We start from the raw sequence: 21,840 nt of genomic DNA, 5'->3' as shown, positions 1-21,840 counted from the left end.
ACTGGATAACTGAATTTTCTTTTCTGAGTATTTACCTCATAAAGAGCAAGCTTGGTGTTACTTTCTGTTAGTTTAGCAGCAAGTAAAGCTGGCTGATTCCAGATTATCATGTCAAAACTTTAAAAGTCACTAAAGACTTGCCAAAATAAATCCCAATCAGTAGCGTTGAGAGAGAAGACACTAATACTACAGTGATTAAATATACTTTCATGTAGGCAGCACATACATAGAACTTGCTTACAAGTGACTGAATACTAAGACGTGTCATGAGTCATGAAGTTAGCAGACCACAAACCCCTTTATATTAGTTGTTAACTCTATCCAAGCTCTGTAAGATTGCCATGAAAAGACATGAGAGAGCTTTGTAACTGTCTGTAGATTAATCACGTAGGCTTGTCACAGAGTTTAATATTCCAGAATTAATCAAGAGGAGTCAATTTACATGTCATACTGCAAAAACGAGACAGATATCATATATTAGATTTTATGCATTGACCTAATAACCCTGTCACAAATAGTAGGACTTCAATCCAGGATTCTTACTTAAAGGAATGCCTTTGATTTGCTTGTGTCACTGAAAACCACAGTACAGATTGCATCTCAAAGCTAACTCTTAAATGGGCTATTCAAGGTGCTTAGTGAAAAGAAACTTACTTGCTTTTACCGAGTGTAATTTGTTTGTTTTAACTGGAAGTGATGACTAAGCTAATCTTTTCATAAATATTTACAGCTTGACACTATGCTGAAATCAAAGTCCCTGTTCATCAGAGCACTGATACATCTGTGCTCATAACTGAAGGTTAATTGATCTGATAAATGGGTACTGAGTACTTTGTGTTGCAGTCATGATGTTCTCTGCTATTGGCATATTATGAGAATCTTTGTGATTCTAAGGAATATATAATTGGATATATTTTTTTTCCTGGCCTTGACATATCATCATAATACTATGTACTACATATTATACTTTTATTTACATCTCCATTCTGTTCTTAATTTTAAGTGTCACAACCAGGAACTTCAAGTTTTCGGTTTTTAATGCAATGACTGAATTTAACTGTTCTATCACATACTCTCCATACATTGTTATTATTGAAATTGGATTTCTCTGTTGACCTCAATATTGTATCATTTGTTTTTTCAACTTTTGCTTGTACAAGTTGAAGTTGGGTGTTCATGACACTCATTAACCTTGAAACTGTATTTTGTGTATCAGTATAGTTTGAAAATTCTCAGTCCATGATTTGTTACTTTATTTTTAATATGCTATATCATATTGCAGTTCACCTAATTTTATTTAATTTACTTTTCTCTAATGCAGGGTTGGGAAGAAACTGTGGATGCTGCCGTCTCCTACTTGCTAAGAACTTGTTTGTCAAAGAGCTCCAAGGAGCAGGCCCTGACCCTCAGCAGCCAGTTGTCCATGCCCAAAGATACCAGCAGACTGAAGAAGAACATCACCCTCTTCTGTGATAGACTGGCCAAAGGTGGTCGCCTTTCATTAAGTACGGAGTCAGCCACTCAGCAAGCTGCTGCCATGCCAGGTAAGACATGAAGTTCATGAATATTCAGAATCCAAAGTATTTATTTGCATATTAAAATGAAAATTTTTGCACATTTTATTTTCTTGACAGTTTGTTTATCATTGATTATGGAAACCAAACACTGTGTTGCTGACAAGTAGAATGACTTAGGTAATAAGATAATATCAAGTCTGAGGTTTTTTTCTCATTTTATTTAACATTTACTGTTGCTCTTGCACAATATGCACAGTAATGCATCAAATGAAACATAGGTGATCATAGTTGTGCTGAAAACTTACACTTATTTCTTTGCACTTTTCAATTGGGTGTATGTGTGTGTATGTTTCTAATATGATGGAAAAAAGAGGAGTGAAAAGTCCTGCTTTCTTGATAAAGAAATTAATATATTTGTATTAGTGGCTTTATGGCATATCCATATGATAAATCATGAAGTAGTGATAACATTAAATAAAAAAATCTGCAACTTTTCTAAAGTACTAGTTGATCTTAGTTGACTAGATCTTACAGAAATCATGAAATTGAAGATGAAACCAATTTAAGTATGTGTTGAGTAATATTTCCCATATAGAATAAGAATGTGGGCAAGATTTCACAGTGCAGAATGATTTACGTGATTGTCACAGAATTACTATTTTTAAAGGAAATTTTATTCATGTCCTTTTCTATATTTCTAATTTTTAGTTATAGTGGGAGCAAAGTTATACTTTTTTTTGTTGAATCTGAAGTTTAGCATCTTGTTACTCTTGTGAAACTGCTGTTTTCCTTCAGTGAGACAGATAGATAGACAGACAGACTCTCAGTAAACATCAAATACTCCTGGTGACTTGGAAACAGGTATTTTTTCCCCGTCTTTCTGCTCCAAATCTGGATTGGCTGTTCATTGAGCTTCATACTCTCCTAAACCATAGTATAACTGTGGTCTTTGACCTCAATGTCTTCCTTCTCTTACAGCAGTCTTCACATCTGTAAGGAAAGGTTTGTCTTTATATATGCATCATACTTAAAATCAGGAGTTTATTTTGTTGGCTTCATGGATATTGTTTTTGATAAACATTGGAGTTGTGTTAGGGGGCAGTATCTTGATTATCAGTATTTTGCTTTCTTACATTACAAGGAATAATTGAATTCTTGTTTAATATAATATGAATGGTCTGTACAATGTTTCAGGAACTCAAAAGTCCTTGTTATGTGCAGCCCTCCTTTGCATGTGCCACTATAAATGATCTGGTAAAACAGAGTCAGATTATACTGTGGTAGAAATTCTATAAACATATGACGAGGTAAGGGATGTGCGGTTGTGAGAGGGACAGACAAGGTAAGAAGATGTTGTGTGAGGGGCAGTCAGGGTTAGGCAGCCAGGAAAGGGACAGGTTGGGGTTAGCCAATCATGCAGAGAAGGGACAAGGAGTCAGAGCTGTTTGGAGCTGCTGGTAAGAAAAATGAGTCTGTACTGTGTGAAGTTGCATGTGAGGGAAGGAGTCAGAGTTGTTGGAAAGAAGTTCACTGAAAGATGGCAGGAAAAGTTTTCTAATAAAAGACTGATGGTTATGCCAGTCATGTCTATCTTGACATAATTGCAACACCTCATAATCGTGTCTAAGTAAGCGAGTCAGAATAAATGTCATATTTGTTTGTATTTCTTTGCGAGTCTAAAATATGTGTGAAGGGCATTTCATTTGTTTTTCCTTCTAAGAATTTTGAAAAGATGTGAATAGCTGGAGTTCAAATTTTTCCACCTAAGCTGATAATGTGAATTGATTTAATAAGGAAATTCACTTCTTCCTATTCAGTAGAGTAGTGTTATTGAGTTCAGGGAATAATGCAGTTAGATTATGATTCTGTTAGGAAAAGAGTAAATTTTGTAAAAATTGTAAACAAATTAGAAAAAATATTACTCTTGATAGTATTTGCATTCTCAAATTTTAATCATTAACTGTTGAGAGGATATAATTTTTGAAAGAGGTCAAAATTTAAAAATGTTATCTTAATTAATGAGAAGCTCATTAGAGAGAAATACTTCTGTTAAATGCTCAGAGTGGCATAGTATTTAAGTAATTACCCTCCAGTGATTTGAAACGGTGTGTTTGTCTTTGAACAGACAGAAAATTTGGAACTTTTTGAGATTAAAGGTTTCACTGACACTTTTTAAACATGTTTGTCTTGTCACCTGTTTGGGTTTTCTCTGGCCATCTCTACTTTGGCAAGTAATGTGGTCTGTTGGAAGCAGATCTGCAGACAGAAGGAGTTGAGGCTGGCAACACGACTTGTATCATCTCTGTGTTTCAGTCAGAACTAGCTCTGTGCGTGTACTGGCTCTTCATTAGCAGTCAAAGTGCTCTAGGTACATTCCTGGAATTCATCTGCCTGGTTAGATTTACCTAAAATAAATGAATTCCTGTGCTCAAGACCACCCTCAGTGTGAAACAGTGTTGTTAGTGGGGATAAAAAAAAGTTGACTCACTGTTGAGTCCAGCTAAAAGCACCTGTTTCTGTCTACACATGGAAGAAATTGAGAATGATGCCTTATAAAGGAAACCAGTATACAAAATGACTGTGCTGTTGAGTCAAGGGCTCTTTGATAAAGCCTAGAAAATAGAGGAACTCCTTTTCCCAGTACTTAAAGGAGAGAACTGGAATAGGTAGAGGAGAACGAGGTAGAACCATATGTGGAGAAGGGAGACTGAGAATTGTGTTTGTATCTGAGGATTTATGGTTAAATACTGGATGGTAATGTAGGGGTAAGTTCTTCAGGATGTTTAAGCTCCATGCCAAGCCAAAGATGGTCCCATAATTATTCAATAGGGTAACCAGCATTAGCTCGAGTATTTTGTTCAATGCCACTTTTTCTTAAGCCCATTCTTAATGATGCAAACCCCTTTTTCTGTAGCAACCAATTTTTAAAAATTTCTTTTAAAGTGCCTAGGACCCTTCTAATATTGCTGCACTGTAATAGTAGGATCAATTTCTAGAAGTTGTATTTAATATGTTCAAGATGGTTACCCAGAAATCTAGAGAAATTGCATGAAGCCGCATTGAAACGCTGATTATCTTGAAGTGTGCAACTATTTGAAAGATGCCTTCAAAAGTAGTTGTCAGTATTTGTAGTTAATCCAAGAGTATATGTTAGAGGTAGACCGTGGTCTCTTCTGAGTTTGGTTTTATTCACAATTTTCTTTAATAGCTTCGGTGATGGAATATGGGCATGAATGTTAAAACTGTGGTTTTGCAACAAGCTTGCAGTACTTTGAGGCATATGGAGAGAACACATGCTGATCTTGATAAATTAGAGAAAGTATCTGAAGTTATTAAGACGGCTTTCAGTTGAGACAAGTGCCAAGGACTCTAACAAATAAAAATTTGACAAAATAAAATTTGAGAAATAATTCCATAAGCACTATTGCCATAGGATAGGTTCATGGGGTTATATTGAACCATCAACTGAATAAAAGACAGCAATATGTTTCCACTGAAGGTGAATTCCAACTTTGGGTTGTAGTTATATGACTTTTACTGAGGATATATGGTTATTTCTTTCTATTCTTCATGAGTAGGATTCACAGGGGAGCACAATTTAAGGAAAACCTAGACAAATTGAAAGGAGTTCAGTTTTGTTTCTCTGAGGGAAAAATAAAGAGAAATTTCAGGGAGGACATGATAGTTTTCCAGTATGTAAGATGGGGAAGATGGTAAGATATGGGTGGGTGATTAAAATTTAATCAGAATAATTGGCTAAATATGATTATAATTGTAAACCACATCAAGCTATATCATGTACTGTGTTGCCTTTGGCAATGCATAAATGGCTGGATGAGAGGAACGATGAGGGGTTAAGGGGAGTGGTGCCAACTCAAAGTGGGTCAGTGCCAGGGAAGTGCTTGGAAAGGTGCTGTAGACCACCCATGTTGTCATGTATTGAGTTTAATGGGTGTGAGAATTTATAGCATAAATACTGATGACCTGCAGTGAGTTAATTCTGTAGCTTTTAATGGTCTCTTATAATATCTGTGTGTTGTGCAGGATTGCTTTTAAAACCTTGATGAGTATTAAGTGTGAGTGTTTGAAGACTTGTTTAGATGTCAATCTGATTGGAGCTCTGTTTACAATATTGCTTCACCCGTATTTTGGAAAGCTTGGTTACTCTTCGACTAGAATGTGATCCTGCTTTTCCTGTTAGGAGTTCCTGATCTGATGTGCAAATAGTGCGTGTATCAGTTCAAGGCTTTGTTCAAGCGAGGATTTTAAAATTTAAAGAAGAACTTTACATTTCTTTAGACCATCCTTTCTCTTCTTATTTTTTTAACTTGACTTCAGTATTTTTATCTCTTGTCTTCAATAGGAGATCATTGTACTGTGCTTTAGCATGATTTACTCACATAGTTGAATATAAGTGGAGCAGTAGAGAAAACATTATTTAATCAGAAAGTCAATTACTGATCTCCATCACTAGTGTTGGGGGTTGAGTGTTTTTCTATTAGTGTGTCAATTTAAAGAATTTTCCTCATTATCATGCCAATGGAGCTTGCTGGGTTACACCCAGAATCTTTGACGACTCTAGACAAAAGGGGTAGGTGGGAGCAGCTTCCGGAGGGGCTATTCATGTTTTTGGAGGGGTTACTCCTGTTTCTGGGGAGCAGAGCCAAGAGGAGGATCCCCCGTCTCCAGCCATGCAGCTGAACGCAGGAGAACCATACGGTCTGCAGTCACCTGCCCTGCATCTCCCCCGTTCCAGCCTCCTGCCTCTGAGGACACAGCAAATCACCTGGACACCGACGGTGAGCGAGGGGCTGCCCTCTCCAGCCCGCTCCCCCCTGAGACGGGTGTGGCTGCTGCCACCCCCTCCCGCCTCTGCTCCCGTATTCTGCTCTGCAGCTGTCAGGCTTTGCCTGTCTGGAGCACCAGGACCGAGTGCAGAGAGAGTGTGTGCCTGCAGCTAAAGAAAGGACTGGGCCCGAGTTATCTGTTCTGTTTTGTTGGTAATTTTAACAACTGCTGTTGTTTCTGCTTGTACGATTAGATATATTAGTAAAAGAGCTGTTATTCCTACCCCCTTATCTCTGCCTCAGAGTCCTTGATTCAAACAATTATAATACTTGGGGGGAGTGGAATTAAAGTCTCTATTTCGAAGGAAAACTTCTGCCTTTATTGGCAGACACCTGCCCTTCAAACCAGGACAGATTTTGGCACCCAAACGTGGGACAGAGGGCACTGAGTGGAGAGTTAAGACAGGAGTAACAGCTCTCCTAAGTGGCAACATGTTGTCCGGTTTCATCTGGTTTGGGCTCCATGTGGCCACAGATATCTCTCTCTCATTTGCAAGCCCTTATTTGAATATGGGCCCCCTCACCAAAGTTACTGTAGCTATCCGATTTGTTTGGTGGATTGATTATGTCAGGAATTCATGGTTTTTTAATTTTTTCTGGAAAGTGGCCACATGGATCCAGAGCTATTGTACTCTAACAGCGTGATTCTGGGGTTATGTCAATAATGGTACTTACTGTGAGGTAATGAATGCAAGGGAAATTTTCTCCCAACCCCATCACCCAGTTCTTTGAGGCTACCCCACCAGTTTTCAATGATTTCAGATCTGCTTTAATTGCTAGTGTTATTATACACTGGCTGGCGTTGCTGATAGGGCCTGCTCTACTTAGCATTCAGAAACAAGGGAATATTGGCTTGGTTAACAACCCTGATACCTACCCCAGGGACTAGGGATGTTGCCCCAGAACGTAACCCTGCCCAAGGGACTAGGGATGCTGCCCCAGAGCCTGATGCTGCCCCACAGCCCACCACAGAAATGAACCACCCAGAGTGGGTGGGAGCTCTAGTGAAGGAGATGGGCCAGATGTTGAAGGAGCAAGGCCAGATGTTGAAGGAGCACTTTTCCCCAGCTGGTGAAAAACCCTCCCTCTGCCCTAAAGAGGGAGAGTCTGATGGTGCTGCAGTGGAACCCGTAGATGTTGTATCTGTCCAGGTTCCAGCTGGATCACAGGGGCAGCCACAGCCAGCAGCAGTTGCCCCTGTGGAAACTAGAAAATCTAAGATTAAAATGAGGCACCTAGATAATGGGGCTCAGCCAAGAGGGTCCTCACAACCAGTAAGGGAGCCAGAGGTTGAGATTGTCACCGAGTCCCTCTCATATGACAGTCTCCGTAACCTGCGTAAAGACATTGCATGGCGGGGCCGTGAGCCTTTTACAGCTTGGTTACTCCAGGTCTGAGACCTTATGGGAACAGGTGTACAAGTGGATGGAACTGAGGCCAGGAGTTTGGGATCCTTGGCCCAGGACTCAGGTGTGGACCAGATATTTGTAAGGGAGCAAGGCCTCCTTTCCCTCTGGGACTGGCTTTTAACGAGTGTGAGAGAGAGGTTTGTCAATAAAGAGAGAATGCAGGAGTACCACCGTAGAATGCGCTGGAAGACTCTTGAGGAAGGGATCCAGCAGCTGAGAGAAGTGGCAGTATTAGAGGTACTCTTTGGGAGGGATGGACAGCATGACAATGACCCTGACAAAGTCAGGTGCACAGGGCAGATGCCGTGGAATCTGGCAACCCTGGGGCCATCTCAGTATACCACCTTCATTGCAATGATCAATGCTGATGACCACCAAGAGGCAGTGGGTTCTGTTGCCAACAAACTCAGAAATTTTGAGAGTATGGTGAATGGCCCAGTGCAGGTCAATGTCTCTGCTGTGGTCAAGGACCTCCAAGAGGTCCAAGAGGAGGTGAAGGGAATGAGAGGGTTGAGAGGTGAGATGAGGGATATGAGGGAGGAGATGAGAGAAGTGAGGGAGGAGGTGAGAAAGATCAGTGCAGCACCAGTGCAAGTCACAGGCCCCAAATCTAGAACCCAATGCCCCCCAGCTAGGGAGAGAGGACACACCCCACGAGCTGACCTGTGGTTTTTCCTGCGGGACTACGGGGAAGACATGGAGAAATGGGATGGGAAACCCACTTCTGTCCTGGCAGCACGGGCTCATCAGCTCAGGAAGGGAAAGGCTAACTGAGGGAACCGCGCTAAAATGAAGGTAGCCTCGACCTCCCACAACCAAGGTCCAGGGTATTACAGAAGGGAGGATGATCTGTCAGATCCTCTGGAAGGAATCTCCACTGTGCATGCCCAGGAAAGAAATAATAACCAGGGCTAGAGGGGCCCTGCCTCTGGCCAGGGAGAGACATGGTCTGACAGGATCTATATTAGATAGTGTGGGTGCGATGGCCTGGCACATCAAAGCCACAGAAACATAGAGTGTTAGTTGATACTGGTTCACAATGCACCCTAATACCATTAGAGCATGTGGGGAAGGAACCTGTTTCCATTGTTGGTGACGGGGGGATCACAGGAATTCAATTTGCTGGAAGCTGAGGTTAGCCTGATGGGGAAGGGGTGGCAGAAACATCCTATTGTAACTGGCCCAGGGGCACCGTGCATTCTAGGCATAGACTTCTCAGGAGCGGCTACTACAAAGACCCAAAAGGGTTCAGGTGGGCTTTTGGAATAGCTGCTGTAGCGACAGAGAGCATTAAACAGTTGAACACTTTGCCTGGACTATCAGAAGACCCATCTGCAATGGGACTCCTGAAAGTGACAGAGCAACAGTACCACCACTTTGACAGTGCACCGCCGGCAGTACCGGACAAATCGAGATGCTGTGATCCCCATCCACAAGATGATCCCTGAGCTGGAGATCCAAGGGGTGGTCAGCAAAACCCTCTGACCCTTCAACAGTCCCATCTGGCCTGTGCCCAAATCTGATGAAGAAGGGAGACTGACTGTGGACTATCATGCCTTGAATGAAGTGACTCCACCTCTAAGCGCTGCCGTGCCAGACATGCTGAAACTCCAGTACGAGCTGGAGTCCAAGGCATCAAGGTGGTATGCCACTATTGACATTGCCAATGCATTTTTCTCCATTCCTTTGGCAGCAGAGTGCAGACCTCAGTTTGCTTTCACCTGGAGGGGCGTGCAGTACACCTGGAATCGACTGCCCCAGGGGTGGAAACACAGCCCCACCATCTGCCATGGACTGATCCAGGCTGTCCTGGAAAAGGATGAGGCTCCAGAACATTTACAGTGCATCGATGACAACATTGTGTGGGGAAAACGGCAATGGAGGTATTTGAGAAGGGAGAGAAGATCATCCAGATCTTGCTGGGAGCCAGTTTTGCCATTAAAAAGAGCAAAGTCAAAGGACCTGCCCGAGAGATCCAGATCCTGGGAGTGAAGTGGCAAGATGGATGGCGCCAGATCCCCACTGAGGTCATCAATAAGATCACTGCAATGTCTCCACCAACAAGCAAGAAGGAAACACAAGCTTTCCTAGGTGCCATAGGCTTTTGGAGAATGCACATCCCTGAGTACAGCCAGATTGTGAGCCCTCTCTACCTGGTCACCCGCAAGAAGAACGATTTCCACTGGGGCCCTGAGCAGCAGCAAGCCTTTGCCCAGATCAAACAGGAGATCGCTCATGCAGTGGCCCTTGGCCCAGTCCGGACAGGACCAGAGGTAAAGAATGTGCTCTACTCTGCAGCCGGGAACCATGGTCTGTCCTGGAGCCTTTGGCAGAAGGTGCCTGGTGAGACTCGAGGCTGACCCCGGGGATTCTGGAGCAGAAGTTACAAAGGGTCTGAAGCCAATTACATTCCCACAGAGAAGGAAATCCTGGCTGCCTATGAAGGAGTTCAAGCTGCCTCAGAGGTGATTGGCACGGAAGCACAGCTTCTCCTGGCACCCCGACTGCCAGTGCTGGGGTGGATGTTCAAAGGAAAGGTTCCCTCTACCCACCACGCCACCAGTGCCACATGGAGCAAGTGGATTGCCCTCATCACACAGCGCGCCCGTATTGGCAACCTGAATCGCCCTGGGATTTTGGAGATAATTACAAACTGGCCAGAAGGTGAAGATTTTGGTCTCGCTGACAAAGAGGAGCAGAAGCAAGTGACCCGGGCTGAAGAAGCCCCACCATACAACCAACTGCCAGCAGATGAAAAATGCTACGCCCTTTTCACCGACGGTTCCTGCCGCATTGTGGGGATGAACCGGAAGTGGAAAGCAGCCGTATGGAGCCCCACACGACAGGTTGCACAAGCTACCAAAGGAAAAGGAGGATCAAGTCAACTTGCTGAGCTCAAAGCTGTTCAGCTGGCCTTGGACATTGCTGAGAGAGAGAAATGGCCAAAGCTCTACCTTTACACTGACTCCTGGATGGTAGCCAATGCTCTGTGGGGTTGGCTGGAAAGGTGGAAAAAGGCTGACTGGAAACATAGAGGGAAACCAATCTGGGCTGCTGATGAGTGGAAAGACATCGCCACTCAGGTAGAGAAGCTACCCGTGAAAGTCCGTCATGTGGATGCCCATGTTCCCAAGAGTCAGGCTAATGAAGAACATCGGCATAACGAGCAGGTAGATCAGGCTGCACAGATAGAGGTCTCAAAGACAGACTTAGATTGGGAACACAAGGGAGAATTATTCATAGCTCGATGGGCCCACGATGCCTCAGGTCATTAGGGCAGAGACGCAACGTATAAATGGGCACGAGACCGAGGGGTGGATCTAACCATGGACAGCATCTCTCAGGTTATCCATGACTATGACAGTGTGCTGTCATCAAGCAAGCCAAGTGGGTGAAGCCCCTCTGGTATGGGGGGCGGTGGTCCAAGTACAAGTACGGAGAGGCCTGGCAGATTGACTATATCACACTGCCTCAGACCCGCCAAGGCAAGCGCTATGTGCTGACCATGGTGGAAGCCACCACCGGATGGTTGGACACCTACCCTGTGCCTCATGCCACTGCTCAGAACACCATCCTGGGCCTTGAGAAACAAGTCCTCTGGAGGCATGGTACCCTGAGAGAAATGAGTCAGACAACGGGACTCATTTCAAAAATAGCCTTATAAGAACCTGGGCTAGAGAACATGGCCTTGAGTGGGTGTACCATGTTCCCTACCATGCACCAGTGACTGGGAAGTCGAACGGTGCAATAGCCTGCTTAAAACCACCTTAAAGGCACCTGGTGGGGGGACTTTCAAGAACTGGGAGATTAATCTACCAATGGCCACATGGTTAGTGAATACCCGAGGTTCTACTAACCGAGCAGGCCCTGCCAAATCTGAGCCCTTGGGAACACCAGATGGAGATAAGGTTCCAGTGGTACACCTGAAAGGCATGTCAGGAAAAACTGGGTGAACCCTCCCTCCAGCAAAGACAATCCTGTCCGTGGAGTGGTTTTCGCTCAAGGACCAGGTTGCACTTGGTGGGTGATGCAAAAAGATGGAGAGACCCGATGCATACCCGAAGGAGACCTTTTTCTAGGGTGAACTGTCTATGATACTGTGCCTGTAACTGCATGTATGTATATGATTTAAAAGTTTTAATTTGCTGTAGCATGTTGGCATGGAAAAAATTTGGAGTGGGTAATATTGGGGGTTGAGTGTTTTTCTATTACTGTGTCAATTTAAAGAATTTTTCCCATTATCATGCCAATGGAGCTGGCCTGGTTACACCCAGGACCTTTGATGACTCTAGACAAATGGGGGAGGTGGGAGCGGCTTCAGGAGGGACTCTTGTGCTTCCGGAGGGCACTCGTGTTTCCGAGGAGCTCGGAGGAGGGTCCCCAGTCTGCAGACATGCGACCGAAGGCAGGAGAACCAGACCCTCTGCAGTCACCTGCCCTGCATCTGCCCTGCTTCAGCCTCCTGCCTCTGCGGACACAGCTGAGCACCAGAACCCAAACAGTGAGCGAGGAGCTGCCCGCTCCAGCCTGTTCCCACCCAAGACCGGCGTGGCCACGGCCGCCCCTTCCCTCCTCCGCTCCTGCCGAGAGAGAGCGTGTGCCCACAGCTAAAGAAAGGACTGGAACCGAGTTATCTGTTCTTTTTTGTTGGTAATTTTAGCAACTGCTGTTGTTTCTGCTTGTACGATTAGATGTATTAGTAAAAGAGCTGTTATTCCTACCCCCTTAACTCTGCCTCAGAGTCCTTGATTCAAACAATTATAATACTTGGGGGGAGTGGAATTAAAGTCTCTATTTCGAAGGAAAACTTCTGCCTTTATTGGCAGACACCTGTCCTTTAAACCAGGAATTAGTATCTGTGGAATGCTAAAGACTGCTATCTTCCCTGATGCCTGAATTTAGAACAGAAATTATAAGGCAAAGGATGAATATTTTGCATCTAGGAAAAAGGACTTACAAATTGTTTAAATGTAGTATTTGGAAGTTATATCAAGTTAGAACTAGAAGGCAAGATGACTGCCTATCTAGTTTTCTCCTTTGTGTTGCAATGCAGTTAAGGGATTCAGAACATGAGTAACAAAGTTTATCTGAACTCTTAAAACACATTGAATGATATCTTGATAGCTGCTATAGTAGCTTAGTGTCCTTGTTGGAAGATTTTCCTGATGTTTGATATACCTGTTTTTTCCTGAAAACCAGAGTGTTTTATTGTGACTATTGAAAGTGGAGCTGGCAATTAATAATGTTCTTTAATTGTTTAAAATTTTGGAACGTTTTTAGTACATTCCTCCAGCAACTTTTCTTTTATACTAATTGTGACAAAATGAATAATTTTCAATCTTAATCTTTATTTTCTGAAAAGGAATACTTTTTCTGTAGTCTGTTCAGGATGTATATTGTAGTGTACTCTGCCCTAGTTCAGTTTCAAGACCCTTTTCTACAAATTCATTGCCTAACCAGATGTTTCCCATTCTTTATTTATATAGAATCAGCATGGTAGTATTTATTTGACTAAACACTTTGTTTTAATAGTTTTTTATTTAGCAAGTTAATAATAATTTTACTTTGTATAATAATGTTTCTACCATTTAGATTATGAATGGGTAAATGCAAACTTTAAAGGCAGTATTCTTTATCACATCTAGTATATATATGCACCCAGAATCTATAGTCATACTTTAGGATACAAATTTTTGTAGGGTTTCATTTTTTTGCATAAGCTTATCAAATCCTGTTTTCAACATCCTTTTGGTGGTATTTGTGAGTGAATATTGCCCCTTTGAAAGCTGTTTTCTTCACTGGAGAACTGGGATGAAATGGAATGTATCATATTTCTTAAGGAACTCTCTGTTTACATGATATTAAACTTGGGGAGAATGTTAGTACTAATTGGAAAATTCATGTGGATTTGAGATCCTAGGAGAGTAATATTAATTTATATATGAGAATTAGATATAAATATTGCTGCAAGTTTTAATACACTGAGTGTATCTGAAGAAACACTAGTAATAGTTTGATCTGAAGAAATAGGATTTTTGTAGTTGCAAATTTCTCTCTTACACCATTAATTGTGAATTCATTGGTCATTAGCGGAAGGGAACATGCAGTACAAGTCAAGTATTCTCCAACTTTAATAGACTTAAATTCAAAATATCTTGAAAAATATAGTGGCTTACATTTGTACTCACACAGGTTCCAGTCTGTGTTTGTAATGTTCTCTCAGTAGCATTTACAGTATTTTTTTTTTCCCTGGAGATGTTAGAATCATGTAGTTTGAATTTCAAGTAGCCTGAAGAAGTCACAGATACAGAAGTTGACACTAAGGCCCAGACAATGCTTTTGAACCGCCAGCAGATACTTATAAAAATCATATGGGGCTGACAGAGCATGATTTGAGGTCTTTTCCTGTAACTTAAGTATTGTGAGCTTAAGACCATGATGCATTGTTAGTTTTTGTAGCCCCTCATGGTGGTGAAAAGAAGTATATAAAAATATGGGTATGATATGACACAAGTCCAGTCTTGTTTATTTCTGCAGAAGACTATAGTCCATAATGAAGTGTGATTCTCATTTAAGATATTTTCCATGTATTTTCTGTAGGAATAAAATATTGTATTTTTTTTTCCTTTAGTAACCCTTAAAATAATGTTTTTAGATATTTTTTCTTATTTTAGTTTCAATATATTGGGTATTCATAAAGCTTTTTAGGGCTGCTTATTAAATCTATGAAAGGAAGATTATTCACAAAGGTTGTTGAAAGTACTTGAAAGGATTTTGTAGACCTCGGCACTGTTCAGCACTGACTGATGAAACTAGTGGTCATTGACCAAATTAGATTAATTTTAATCATCTTTATCATAGTACCCCTCACCTGTTTCCACTGTTCCCTGCTTCCATTCTAGTAGCATTTACATAAGTGCCTAAAGGACATGGGTAAGTATCTTTGAATTCAGGAAATCTAAACCTTATTAATAGTGCTTATTTCTCATTGAAAATCACTTTTCTAAGGGCTCTTTTCTTAGATGTACTTGGAGGCTTTTACTGCCCAAAGCACTGTGTCAATTAATTCCTACAGATTTCTTGGCACAGGCCCTTAAATATGAAATTGATATGAAGTGACTTTAACTGTTGTAAAGCAAACTCTAACTCATCTTTTCTAACTTCCTTAAAATCATACAAGTTGATCAATTACATAACTTTATGGGATTCCCTGGGAAGTGGGCTGTTTACTATCAGTGAAAAAGTATTGTTTTAATGTATAATATAAAACTGAACACCTCATTTAAATAGAAAGACAGTAAGATTTTTCTTATATTTGCTGGCTAAATTTATTTTATATATATATATTAAGTATAGCTAGTTATCACTAAAGTATTACTTTCATTATTCTTAATTTTCTTAAGTGCTCAAAACTTTACCTGTTTTGAAAGTTAATGTATGTTTGCAGGTTTAAAACTATTATACCATGTGTATTAAGACCAAAACAGGTCTATTGTCACTGTAAAAGTCTTTTTGAAATTCCTGTATTTTTCATACTGTCTTAAGGCAAACAAACATTTGATAAAAAATGTACTATCTTCTCCTTTAGTTCTTCCTTCTAGTAAGGCTACCAGTATGGCTCTGATTAATTTTTTCCCCCTCTGGTTTTCCACAATTGTTTTCTGTATTTCTCCTCTCTACATTTGTCTTCGCTGGTTTCCTTCTTCATATTGTGCCCTTTGATGTCCGTGCAACTCCATGCACAGTCCCTTCGCTGTGATAACTGGAGCCAGTAACTCCATCACTAGCCACCCAAGGGAGTAAATGAGTCTGACAGAGAGGGAGCAACAAAAGGGTAGGAAGACCTTTTCCTGGTCAGCTGTCAATCTGGGTCCCCCAAAGCAGTAACTGCAGGGAAAATCCTGTGGTACCAGTCTGGATCTATCATGCTAGGAGATTTTTACAAAGCTTGACAAAGGTGTAACAGAGACTAAATCCATAAACAGTGCAATCATTGTGTACTTCTGTGTCCAATTTGTGCAGCTCTGCATGGCTGAGCTGTAGTTCCAGTTTAAACATAACTTTCTTCTCTTTGTCTAATTGCAGTGATAATCACATAAGAATGATAAGAGCTAAGAAGATTCTTTGACTCTTACAGCCCTTAGCATTGTCATGCTCTCCTGTTAAATTGTGTTAGGTGGCCTAACAATGAGACATGAAATACTATGTAATGGTGCAGCAGTACTGCTGCTTTAATTTGACTTCTAGTTCTTTGTGTTGAAAATATTTTTTCAGAAAATTGTCAGCTATTTATGATGGACAGTTTTACCTTAATATAAAAGCCTGGATATAAGTGAATAGTAGTATAAAAAACATTCTAAACTAGTTGTTTGGGTTCTATTTTTGAGACTAAAATATGTCCCTTGTCCCGTAAGGCTGATTTAGTGAAAAGGAAGGGGAGTAGCAAGTCATAAGGGAGAACTTTGTGAGAGCTTAAAGAAACAAGTTTTTGTGGTTCCTTAAGAAAAGCTTAAGAACAGTGGAGCCAGAAACTCAATTGCTTGGCTCTCTGATGTGGATCTTTACTCTTTGTAATTTCTTTCCATTGTAACTTCCTTAGCTCTTTAAAACTTTTATTTCTACTGTTTTAGTAACTTTGGTCATTTATTTATGTGGAAAGGAAGATTGAACTATGATAAAGTTAAGTGATGTTCCCAAGGTCATACTGTAATACCTGTATATAAGCAGACACATTCAAATATGTCTTGTAGTCTTGTCACCTACGCTTTTTTTAGGTGTTTTACTGTTAAAACACAGATTACAGATTAACAGATTGTGGTGAGCCTAACAACACATTGCAGCCTGTTCTTACATAATTTGCCTTGTTTCAACTGAGCACACTGAAAATCTGAATATCAGACATGGGAAGAAAGCAGGGAACAGTGTCTGAGGTGGTCTTTAATTTGAATTCACTTGATCAACTTTCATCACCCTGCAGGACTCAAATGATATTTCTTCAAGTGGTTAATTTTCAGGGATTATAGAAATAATGGTAAAGCATTGGAATTTTTTTAAATTGAAATGAAAGTACTGATAGAAAATACATGCTTTTTTTTCCTAGGCCATTCCAAGTTCCAGTGTTGTGAAAAGGGGAAAAATAAGATGGAAGAGTAACAAGATACATTTTTTTTGTAGAGTTGTGAAAAGGTTTATTATGTTGTTTAGAACATCTCCCCTCCTCAATTGATATTACAGCTGGCAAAAACCACAGGGAGAAGGAGTACAAAGGTTAAGAAGGCTAAAGCAATAGCATTTTAAAAAAATGAATAATTTAAAGAGGAAAATGTCATACATAATGAATAAAAAAGAAATCCCTCTTGAGATTTGGGATTCATTCATTTGTGGTACTATGAAATTTAGTTGGCAGCATTGCAATTCCAACTTGCCTCAACTAAGTGCAGTTGGGATCAACACATTAGTGCCTTGGTGTGCGCGATTCTATTGCTGGCTCTTTGTGTTGAAATCCATTAAATTTTAATATGTCCTACTTAAGTATAAGTGGTCACAAATGATTCATAATGTTGAGGTAAGCTTTTGGTGAAAATAATTGTCAGTTGAAAAAATTTCCTCTAATGATCCTGCTTCTCACTGTACTTTATTTTCTATGTTGTTTGAAACCTTTAGAGACCACAAGCAAAAATAAACTTCTAAAATCTGCATTAATAAGGTAAATGTTCAGAACTATGGAAAAAGTATTGCAAATGGAGAAAAATCCAGAAGATTCAATAGTAGCAGTTAAAGTAAAGCTAAAACCTGGATAGTTATTTTAACAGGCTGCAAAAATTATGCCATTAAAAAAATAAAGCTGAGATTTAATAATGTAGCATAATAATTCTATTTAAGGTATGGTATTAACGAAGATTGTCTTGCATGTCTAGTTAGTCTTTGGGTTTCCACTTAATCCATTTCTTGGTTCCTCCAAGCTTTTGTTTCCTGTGATATTTGAAGAACAGCCTATGAGAACAGCTTATATGATGAAATGCACTGGTATTCGTACATGAGCTGTAGGCATTTGAAGACCATATTAGCTTTGCAGTTTCCATGAAATTACTTTTACTTTCCTTTCTTGTCCCTATCTGGACAAGACCACCAAAAATTACAGAAATGGTATACTTCTCTTAAGTACAAACATGGCAAATTATCCATCCCCACATAGTTATAAGCAGAGAGATGATACAGATGAATGAAGCAGGATATGTGAAGTATAATGACTTCCTCGTTTTCTTCTGACTGGGAGTAGCATTTTTCAGAGAGCAGAGATGCAACTGTTTACACATCAGGAGATGCTGTGGTCATTATTTCAGGTACCACAATCCATTTATTTTGTATTTGCTATTTTTCTTGGTTTTCTGGCACATTTAGGTTGAGTAAACCTGATTCTCTTATGCCATAAATTAGGTGCAGCTTAGCTAAAACTGCTAGTGTTGCATTATTATAAATTCTCCTAAGCAAGTGTGTCCAGAATGAGATAGTCATATGCATAATTATTTTTTGTAAATGTTATCTCTGAATTTGTCTTACAGTTTTTGAAGATCTTTTTAGTCTTCAGTTAAAAAGAAAATTAAAAACCCACTTGAAAAATAAAGGTGTTAACATTATTTTTTTCTTAATATTCAAGTCACTTTAAAATAGAGGTGTTTGTATATGTGGGATTGATTTCATAATTTCTATTCTGCAGGTAGTGTAAGTAACATGTACAAGTCTATGGAATTCTGTGGTGAATTAACAGTGTAAAACTATATGTACATCACTAACACCATTTACAGTGTATTTGCTCTTCCATATTACCATAAAGGAGTCAAATAAATCTAAACCTAGTGAAAATTTCATGTTTTGTACATGCAGAACTGATTTTTCAATTACTTAGACTTTTTCAGAGCCTAATCCAAATCCTGATGAAATCTGTGGGAGTTTTTCCATAGAGTTCAGTAAGCTTTGGCTCGGGCCCCTACTTTTCAATTTTTCAAACAGATTTGCCAAAAATCTGCAAAGAGCCAGGCACTTGGAAAGTTTTTACTTGCGAAGTACAGCTGGTTTTGAATTGCATGCAGGAAAGTTCCCAGTGCTTTTTTGAAACAAAAAAAAATAGTTTTAAAGGTCTCTAAAAGAGTGGCTTTAACATTTGTAGCTGAAATTGCCTTGGGTCTTAATCTAAGCATGACAAACTCTGTACTAGAAGATTGTTTCTAAAATGCATATGATAACAAAGCTTTAAAATGCAATTTTAATATAACTTTAGCTAAAATTTTCTTGGATTAAGAGTTCCAGCAAGCCAGGGATGTCTGTACTAATAACTTTTTTTTTTTTTTTTTTGGTCTTTTCTGCAGTGGAAAACTACACTGTAGTTAAAAAACTATTCCCTGAGGTGAACTGCACTAATTTAAATGAGAGCTCTTGAACTTCAGGGAACATGTTACCCAGCCAGATCCATCTGGTGATGTAGGGCGGTTTTCACTGCTTCTGGGTTGTTAGGAGTTAGATGTGATTGGACAGCCTGGGTTTTAGAGAGTGTGAGCCACAGCCAGTGCCTTGGCAAGTGTCACCCTTGCATATCAGCCCAAGATTAAAATAGCGCCATTTTAATGTAGCATCTTGGGTTGTGGATGACAGTTAGTGAGGTGTAGAATCTCTCTCAATTCCGCTTCTATTTTTTTGTCTTTTTGAGTGATCACCTCTAGCACAGATTGGGTACAGATCAGGCTGCAGTAATGTTTCTCTGTAGCTACATTGTGAATTGTGCCCCCTGGTTGTGATGGATTTTTCTTAGGGAGAAAAAGGGCAACATTTTCCTGAATATGAATGCCTGACAGTGTTACATAGCTGTGTATCATGAGTATTGAACTTGCAGATTTTTTCCTGTTTTTTTTAAAAGTGACAGCATGTTTATGACTGTTCCACTTTTTTGTGAGCAGTCAGCTGTTAAGTCTTCTCATGAGCCTGGTTTCAGTGGTTCAGCTAATGTTCACATGATAAGTGAAGGTCCATACATTAATGTTTCCCTTGCCCCTGTGTTTGTTCAGCCTATCCCAACCCTAAAACTTTGATCTGATATCTGAGCTGGAAAACGCCATAAAATCAAACATACGAGGTGCTTCATGACTCTGGCAGATTAAAATTTTTTTTACAAATAATTCTTTTTTTCCTAATGTATTTTGGTTGAAACACAAAGACTGATGATAACAGGGCATATAAAAGCAAAGAGTTAATAAACTTGAATCCTTAAGGTTTTCTTTTGATTCAGTTAGACTTTGGGGCATAGATTTAGCTCATCCTCTGCTAATTAGAATATTGCTAAAGTACTAATAAAAAAGTTATGTGTAGTTAGCTACATAATGCTGAAGTTCATTTTTTAGGGTTTTGAAAACCTTCAGCAAAGTGGTCAAAACTGCAGGCTTGATGAGTTTCATGTGACTATCATAGTAGGCTGTGCATATCTGCTGTGTGTTATAAGTGCAAATAACACAGCAGGATGCATTGCCAGGAGCTCTCTGTCTTTTGATGAAAGATGTACTTTATTAATTCTGACCCTAACCAAAGATTGACTTATTTTACTTTAAGAAAACTAGTTAACTGTAAATTAGAGATATCACCAAAAAGGGTATTACTTCAAAGTTGGGAAATGATTAGGGGGATGTTCCACTCTTTTAATTGAGTTTCAGTTTTAATGACTTACTGTCTTCTATGTAACAATAAACAGCAGTGCCACACTGTTTCAAAGAACATTTACTCAGCCTTTAAATTTACCATTAGAGATCAAAGAGAAGGTCTGATGTATATAGATGATGAAGGATTCCTCAATTCAAATGAATGGGTGAAAAGAAATAGTACAACTAGAGGTAATAAATATTATAAACAATCTTTTTAATGTAACTTATGCGGTGCTGAACTATATTAAATTTTACAGCTGCACTGAGAAATCTTTTTTAATTATCTTAAAACTGCATCAGAGTATTGATAAGCATGTCTTTCTTCTAGCACATTCTTGAAACCAGCTTAGAAATAAATGAATGCTTGAATTATGTATAGGAATTTTTGGAGGACATTTCAGGGTAAAATCTTGCTGAATGATCAGACTTTCCAGTCTTAAAATATATTTAAATAGATATGAATTAGTTGAGTTTATTTTCTATAAAATGGAGCAGGTTTCTTGTAACTGGAGTAATCATTAGGGATATTAGGTTGCTGTTCAGAGATGCTTAAATGAAGTTATTAACTGACGTTCTCATTTGAATCAGAATTAATTGAATGAATTTAATGAATTTGAATTAATAAAGCATAGAACAATGCAACAGAAGTTATGCAGGAGATTAAAGTTAGTGCAATAAATTATGTTAGATATCCTGGGTCTGGTTACATTTTAACAAAGTTGTTGAGATGGAGGAGATTCTATGGAGTTATGTAAAATAGACTCCAGCCAGATATGATGAAGTAGTTAAAGATGTTAAGATCTAGCAAGGGGCATATAATGAGTTACAGACAGGATTTTCTTATGCTCCTGTGATTAGAAATCCTTCTGAAAGTAAGACAAGTTCTTATGATGCCATTGGCAGTAAACAATTGCCATGTTTCCCTACAAAGGAACTATATTGGCAGAATTAATACTTTGCAATAATTTCCCAGTCTGAGGAGAAAATATGAAGCAGTTGTGCTTCGTTGCTTCATTTAATTAGTTATCAAGGGAAAAATGCTTGTTGTACAGTTTCACAACAGATTTCTCAAATATTTCCAAATAAAAAATACTCATATCTATGTGAAAGAGCGCCTTGTTTTTGGTCATTTTTGCAGCACATTAAAACCAGTTTTCTTCTAGCTTACTGTGAAATTGTTTCTCATGTGGATAAGTTAATTCTCTCTGGCTATTGAATTGCATATACATGACATCATTTTGGTTAGTGCAGCGTATATTGTAAACCCTGTGAAGAAGTAAAGAGGGGTTCAATTATACTACTCTTCAGTTAATCTACTCTGAATTTGGGTCCATGGTATGTAGAAGATATTCTTGCCAGTGTGTACTTTGATAAAATAGGA

General features: G+C 39.6%; 1 protein-coding gene across 2 annotated transcripts in view; it reads left to right on the top strand.

Annotated features, from left to right (window-relative positions):
• Positions 1-21,840, top strand: part of BBS9 (Bardet-Biedl syndrome 9) — a 298,437-nt gene that overhangs the window by 145,745 nt on the left and 130,852 nt on the right. For both annotated transcript variants that reach the window (XM_056482933.1, XM_056482934.1), the window contains one exon: positions 1,322-1,544. In XM_056482933.1, coding sequence (XP_056338908.1) covers positions 1,322-1,544 — 223 coding nt within the window. The remainder of the gene's footprint in view (positions 1-1,321; positions 1,545-21,840) is intronic.

This window comes from Oenanthe melanoleuca, chromosome 2, assembly GCF_029582105.1.
Source record: "Oenanthe melanoleuca isolate GR-GAL-2019-014 chromosome 2, OMel1.0, whole genome shotgun sequence".
Lineage (NCBI taxonomy): Eukaryota > Metazoa > Chordata > Aves > Passeriformes > Muscicapidae > Oenanthe > Oenanthe melanoleuca.
Note: the sequence above shows the minus strand (reverse complement) of the source record. Positions and strands in the feature narration are given on the sequence as shown.